General features: G+C 46.8%; 1 protein-coding gene across 1 annotated transcript in view; it reads right to left on the reverse strand.

Annotated features, from left to right (window-relative positions):
* LOC142027846 (uncharacterized) overlaps positions 1–7,164 on the reverse strand; it is a 327,572-nt gene extending 320,408 nt beyond the window's left edge. Inside the window, exon 1 of the mRNA XM_075022047.1 lies at positions 6,014–7,164. Within this exon, the coding sequence (XP_074878148.1) occupies positions 6,014–6,923 (910 nt within the window). The 5' untranslated portion in view covers positions 6,924–7,164. The remainder of the gene's footprint in view (positions 1–6,013) is intronic.
* Positions 7,165–7,371: the final 207 nt, after the last annotated feature.

Here is a 7,371-nt window from a genome sequence, read left to right on the forward strand (position 1 = left end):
TGACTCGGCCCTGGGGGGATGCTCACCGGGGCTTGCTGAACCCCCATGCGAAAAGTGCCGGGGGAACGGGTGTGATGGGGATGGCGAAGGTGCCAGAGCAGACTGGGGTGCCATACCTGCTGGTGGGGCCTGGGGTGCCTGGGCTGCAGGGAAGGGCTTATCTTTTATAGGTTATCTTTTGTGATGGTAACTTGTAACCTTCCTTCTTGTCTTTTCCCAGAGAGACCTGGCCACCATGCATTGTCTGGATGTCCTTTACCATATTGTGGATTGTTAAATAATGATACATTTATTGGCAGTGGCACCCCTATCAAGGGTAGGACTTAGCTTTGTCCAGAGGCTGGCATTTGGGTAGAAATCCAACAATCACTTTTGCGGAATATTCGAGCTATATTCTGTGTTAAGATTAAATGGAGGTTCCGATCCCAAGATGGTATCTGGCACACTTGACTCATTGCTACCGTAATTGTTACAAACAAATCATAAAAATCAGTCGTAACTTTATCAATTTCAGTTTAAGGGGAGACTCTTGTTCAACTGTCCATGAGGTTGGAGTCCTTTTAATCTTGGAATAATGAATCCACGGGCCTTTCCCTTGGACCTTGACAGCTGTATGAGTAGTCAGGAGCACCTGGAATGGCCCCTTCCACTTCTCAGTTAGCTGCTCCAAATTCCACGACTTGATGTAGACCAAGTTTCCAGGTTGAAATGGATGGGCTGGTGTGTCCAGTTCCAAGGGCCTGCTTGTCGTCACGTACTTGTGCAATTCCTGTACAGTCTTTCCCAAGGACATTAAGTAATTAAAGTCCATTTCCCCTTTAATGTGAATTGTTCCTGGTATATGTGGGGCCTGGTAAGGCCTTCCAGAAAGTAAGTTGCAAGGGCTCAAGCTGGTTTTACCACGAGGTTGTATTCCAATTCTTAACAGCGCTCAAGGTAGCGCTTGTATCCAAGTCATTGATGCTTCCTGACATATTTTCCCGATCTGCAATGTAAGTGTATGGTTCATTCTTTCTACTTTTCCACTTCATTGTGGCCTATAAGGGGTATGGAGATCTCATGTTATGGCTAAGTTTTTACTCAACTGTTTTATAACTTCAGCAACAAAATGTGGTCCTCTGCCTGAGGACATTCCTAAAGGGATACTGAACCTCAGGATAATTTCTTTCAACAAGATTTTAGTTACTTCTCTAGCTTAATTGGTGTGACAGGGAAAAGCTTCTGGCCATCCAGTAAAAGTATCAACTAGAAGAAGCATGTATCTATATCCCCTTTTCTAGGCAGTTCTGTAAAATCCATTTGCCAATAGTCTCCTGGGGAATTTCCTCCTTTTGTAACCCCCAATATTAATTTATTACTGGTATTTGGGTTATTTTTACAACAAATTTCACATTTTTCCATGATAGATTGGATAATTTCTGTCATTGCTAGGCTTATAACTATCTTTTGAAGATGTTTTACTAAATTTTCAGTTCCCCAATGTTCTTTATTTAGCAATGTTCTCGTTTAGCAATTTCTCTCATTAATGAGGGTGGGATTATTATTTGCCCTGTGGGTGTGACAGCCCACCCATCTGTTTGTTCTTGTGCCTGTAAGGCCTTTATTAAGTTAGCATCTTTACTATCATATTTAGGTGGTGTTTCCGGTAAAGTTATTTCTTTTTCTAGTAATAATGCCATGATGCCTGTTTCTGCAGCCTCTTTGGCAGCTTCATGTGCCAATTGGTTACCTATTTCTGGTGGGTTTTTTCCTGTTTGGTGGGCTTTGCAATGCATTATTGCTACCGCCATCGGCTTTTGAATGCTCTGTAATAGTTCTTGAATTTGTGCAGCACGCTTGATTTCAGTTCCTTGTGCTGATAGTAGTCCTCTCTCTTTCCAGATGGCTCCATGGGCATGTACAACTCCAAAAGCATACTTAGACTCTGTCCAGATATTAACCTTTCTCCCTTCACTCAGTTCCAATGCTCGAGTTAAGGCTATTAGTTCTGCCTTTCGGGCTGATGTTTTGGGAGGTAAGGCTCGTGCCTCTACTATGCCATCTAAGGTCATCACAGCGTATCCTGACAGTCTCTTCCCATCGTGAACAAAACCACCGCCGTCAGTATATAACTCCCAGTCTGGATTTTCTAACAGAACGTCTTTAAGATCCGGACGGCTAGCATATATTTCCTCTACAGTTTGTAAGCAATTGTGTTCTGGTGAACTCTCCGCTCAATCAGTGGAGAGGAACACTGCAGGATTTGTAACTGAAGTGGTCTTCAGATCGATGTCATCTTGTTCTAGTAGTACCACTTGGTATTTCAGCGTACGGCTGAGGGACAACCAATGCCCCCCTTTTTGTTCCGAAACTGTGACTACCGTATGTGGTACACACACAGTAATTTCCCGAGATCCCGCTGCAATTAAGATGTCATCTACATATTGTAATACAGTTCCCCGTCCATTGTCTTTTCTCCAAATCTCTAATTCATTCACCAGCTGATTTCCAAAAATAGTTGGGCTATTCTTGAAGCCTTGTGGTAGAACTGTCCAAGTATATTGTGTCTTTCACCCTGGTTCAGGATTTTCCCACTCAAAAGCAAAAAGCTTTGTTCACTGGTGGCGGTAGTTAGTAACATACACAGGTTTGCAGCAACTGGATGTATATCTTGTACTCTCTGATTTATTGCTCTAAGATCCTGGACTAAACGGTAATCTTTTCCGTTAGCTTTCTTTACTGGTGAGATAGGTGTATTATATTTTGACTCACATTCTGTTAGCAACTTATATTTTCAGAATTTTTGAACTATTGGTACCAAGCCAGTTCTCGCTTCTAATTTTAAAGGGTATTGTTTAATTCTTCTTAGGTGACGATCCTAGATTTAGATCAATTCTTACTGGTTATGCTCTCTTAGACCTTCTTGGAACTTCTCCTGCCCAAACGATGGGGATCGCTGCATCTTCTATTTCTCAAGGTATCTTGTCCCTTTTGGGGTTTGTATCCTGTAACAACAAGGCTATGGCTTCGACATATTTAGATTCTGGGATTAAAATTTCAACTTCCCCATCTTTGAATCTGATTTCAGCTTCTACCTTTTCAAGTAAATCTCTACCCAGTAAAGTTTTCAGAGAATTTGGCAAATATAAAAACTGGTGAGTAACCCATTGTTTTCCAAGTTTAAATTTCAGGGATTTGAAAAATGGCCAGGTCTCACGAGTCCCTGTCGCACCAATGACATTTATGCTTTTGTTACTTAAATTTCCTTCTAGTGTATTTAAGACTGAATACGTAGCCCCAGTGTTGACTAAAAATTGTGTTTCCTCATCTCCCAGCTTTGCTTTAACCAGAGGTTCTGCTGGGAGAGGTTGCTCTGGTCCCCATCAGTCCTCTCCCCCTGCTTACTTCAAAGGCTTCTCTCAGCACAGCCACAAATACACTTGATTCCTCTTTCCTTTAACATCCCTCTTCCTTAACCCTTTCCTCTTCTTGACCACTGTAGCCAAACACACTACCTCATCCATTAACTTCCCTGGTCATTCAGGGACATGTTTAGAAAAATATTTTTATTGGTGCACATATCCCAGATTTCCACAAGAGTAACATTTTCTTCTAGTGTTCCTTCACATTCTCCTTCTCTTTTTCTAGGTCTTAGTTCAGACCCTGCACCTGATCATCTTTCTTCCTAATCCTTATCTCACTTGTAAACTCTTTGCAAAAGCGACTGCCAATAAATCAGCCTCTTGTTGCTTTGCTCCTCTTCTTTTTTCTCTCTTTCTTTTTCTTTTTTTTTTGGTTTTTTTTTTTGTTTTTTTGTTTGTTTTGTTTCTGCTATCAGGGGCCATTTGACCCACAAGGACACTAATTGCAAGTGCATCATTAAAATTTTGTTAGCAGAGCTTGTCTGAGTCCCCCAAAATCACTGGGACACTCATCAGGTCTCTGCCTGCATTCTTGTACTTTTAGTTCAGTTTACCAATTTACCCCTAGTTCTCCACATGCCCTAATGGCTTCTATTAAATTTCAGAGCCCTGTCTGACAAACAGCTCAGTCTCCTACACCGTTATAGTCCCAGTTTTGATTTTTTTTTTTTCCCCCTAAACTGTTGTGCTAGTTCTGCTCAGGGAAATTTAACATTCACCCTTCTCCTTTTCTTACAGGGACATCAGATCCTAGGTAGCAGCCGCAGCCTCCTCCAAGGAAGATATCCTTGAGATTTTTTTTTCTTTTTCGGAGGAAGCTCTCCCCTCCAGGATCCACCTGTGACTCCTCCCAGCAACCACGAGAGGCTTTTAACCTCCCTTTTAGGCACCTGAGATCCCGGGTAGCAGCCCCAGACTTCCCCAAGGCACCCACCCAAGATGATTTTTCTCCTTTGGAGGAAGCTCTTTCCTCCAGGGTCCACCTGAGCCTCCCCGGAGGCATCTCCCAGAGCCTTTTGGCCTTTTCTTATAGGGACCTCAGATCCCAGGTAGCAGCCCTGGATTCTCCAAGGCAGGTACACAAGATGATTTTTCTCTTTTGCAGGAAACTGTCTCCTCTGGGATCAACCCAAGACTCCTCCCAGTTATCTCTCAGAGTCTTCCGACCTCTGCTTTCAGTACCGGAGATTGCAGCTACCTGCCTCAGACTCCTCCAAGTAAGTTACTCGAAATATTTTTTTCTCCTTTAGATAAATCTCTCAACTCTGCCAGCCACCTGAGACTTCTCCCAGGTATCTCCCAGAGTCTTTTGACCTCTGCTTTCAGGACCAGAGATCCCAGGTAGCAGCCCCAGACTCCTCCAAGTACGTTACTCCAGGTATTTTTTTTCTCCTTTAGATACAGCTCAACTCCGGCAGCTGCCTGAGCCTCCTCCCAGTCATCTCCCAGAGGCTTTTGTCCTCTGCTTTACCTACCTAAGATCTCTGGTATCAGCCCCAGAATCCTCCAAGTAAGCTACCCTTGAGGTTTTTTTCTTTTTTGGAGGAAGCTCTCCCCTCCGGGATCCACCTGTGACTCCCAGGCATCTCCCAGTCTTTTGACCTCTGCTTTCAGTACCGGAGATCACAGATCAGATTCAACAAGGGTGTAAAGAGGGTCCCGCCGGAGGACATTTTGGAATCAGTCCTCCCAAGAGCAGCGGATCTGCAGTCAGGGACTCCCCCTTGGGTCAGGACGCCGCCCGAGGTAACTCCTCAAGGTAGAGAGCCCTCAACTTTTAGGTGAGTGATACGTGCATTTTGAGTCATCATTTTAAATTCTTAAGTCGGCTGTGTAGTATTAATTCCCCTTACATCACTGAGCCTGTGGTTTACAAAATGTTACTGGAGTTCTAACTAACTTTTTACGAAAGAATAAAGCTGAGCTTTAACACCTGTTGGATTTGACTGTGTGTGCCTCCATAACATCCCTTCGAGTGTAGGTTAAAGCTCTGCCAATGAGCCCCGTTAGCTCGTGAGCCAAGACCCCCTTCCCCCTTTGAGAAAGGCGAATCCCATCTGACACCAGCAGGCCTGGGGCCGTGCCGGCCACCCCATTATTGAAAAACCCAAAACTCTGGCAGTGACACCAGCCGCGACCCACGTATTAACAGACCGGGTCCGTCTCTTTCTTCCAGTGTTGCTGCCTGCAGCTGGAAGGAGAGAGGGAAAAATAAGCCGTGTTCCAGATTCCCCTCCCAACCATCCCAAGGCCCCGAAGTCTCTTTCGATCGCCCTTGGACCACGCATTGCAGCTTCGTCGCCACCCAGGCGGAAGAGCAGTAGTGGGCAATAGCCCGTGGGCTGTCCCAGGCTGGGAAGTTTCCCAGTGCTGCCCTGAACCTGGGCCCCTGGGAGGCAGCAGGCTTCCCTAAGAGGAGGCTCTGTCCGGCATCTCGGCCCCTCTGTTCCCCTCAGAAGGGAGTCACCCACACCCCTAAGCTGTCTTGGCTTCCTCGGGGAGGCAGTTGTGATACGGGGGTAGGCCTTTCTGACCGTGGCAACACCTCTGGCGCAGCTGGCCCGAGCTCCACATCCTCCCTGAACTGGCCTTCCACCTCCGGAGCCTCACACCTCTTGTTGAGAGGCACCTAGGAAGGTGAGGAGGGGGTTTGCCTGCTGCCCCCAGCCTGGCCTCCTTTTTCTTTTTCCTTTTTCTTTTTTCCTTTCCTTTCCTTTTCCCTTTTTTCCCTTTCCTTTTCCCTTTCCTTTTTCCTTTCCTTTTTCCTTTTTCCTTTCCCCTTTCTTTTTTTCTTTCCTTTTCCCTTTCCTTTTCCCTTTCCCATTCCCTTTCACTTTCCCTTTCCTTTTCCCTTTTTTCCTTTCCCCCTTCCTTTTCCCTTTCCTTTTCCCTTTCCTTTCCCTTTCCTTTTCCCTTTCCTTTCCTTTCCTTTTCCCTTTCCTTTTCCCTTTCCTTTTTCCTTTTTCCTTTCCCCTTTCTTTTTTTCTTTCCTTTTCCCTTTCCTTTTCCCTTTCCCTTTCCCTTTCCTTTTCCCTTTTTTCCTTTCCCCCTTCCTTTTCCCTTTTTTCCCTTTCCTTTTCCCTTTTTTCCCTTTCCCTTTCCCGGTCCCCCGGCTCTCGGGTGCTTTCTGGCACCCGTTTCTGCCTCGGGGAGGGCAGAGCACGGTTCCAGCAGCCAGAGGCTCTCAGAGTCCCGGGTGCGCCTTCCCCTTCCTGCTGCCTCCCGGAGCTCTGCCGGCGGGCTGGGCTGAGCTGAGCTGAGCTGGGCTGAGCTGGGCTGAGCTGGGCTGAGCTGAGCTGAGCTGGGCTGAGCTGAGCTGGGCTGAGCTGGGCTGAGCTGAGCTGGGCTGAGCTGGGCTGAGCTGAGCTGAGCTGGGCTGAGCTGAGCTGAGCTGAGCTGAGCTGAGCAGGTCGTCCCCTCGGTCCCACCTCTCAGGGCTGGTCCCGCTCCTGCCAGCCCTTCCCAGGGCCAGGCTCTGGCACGCCCTGAGGCTGCGTGGGAGCTCTCTCTGGGTCGCCACATCCCTGCTGGCGAGCGCAGAGGACGTGGCTTTCTGCTACCGTCGCCTGGCTCCTTCCCCCGGCCGAACTCCCCTCTGGAGCGGGCAGGGGCACGCCGCCCTTCCCCGCCAACTGCCGCCCCCGGCTCTCTTTGCCCGCTCTGGCCGCGGCGCTCCCCAGGCCGCTTCGGAAAGGGGTGGGGGTGGCGCTGTTACAAATAATCTGGTAAGTTAAAATTTTATATAAAGTGGGTTCGATCAAAAGGTGAAGACTGTAGAATATAGGGGTTTGAAGCTCGCAATGTAGTCGTCGAAACTTAGGAACGTACGAAATGTGCTGTATACAGTCATAAGAAATAAGTAGTGTCTAAGATTGGTTAACCATAGAAACTTCGACCGATTGGTTAGTTTGTAGTGTTTTGTCCTAAGAAACTAAGAGAGATCGTTGTGGACCTTAGTTCTGTTGCTTAG

This window comes from Buteo buteo, unplaced genomic scaffold (genome assembly GCF_964188355.1).
Source record: "Buteo buteo unplaced genomic scaffold, bButBut1.hap1.1 HAP1_SCAFFOLD_62, whole genome shotgun sequence".
NCBI lineage: Eukaryota > Metazoa > Chordata > Aves > Accipitriformes > Accipitridae > Buteo > Buteo buteo.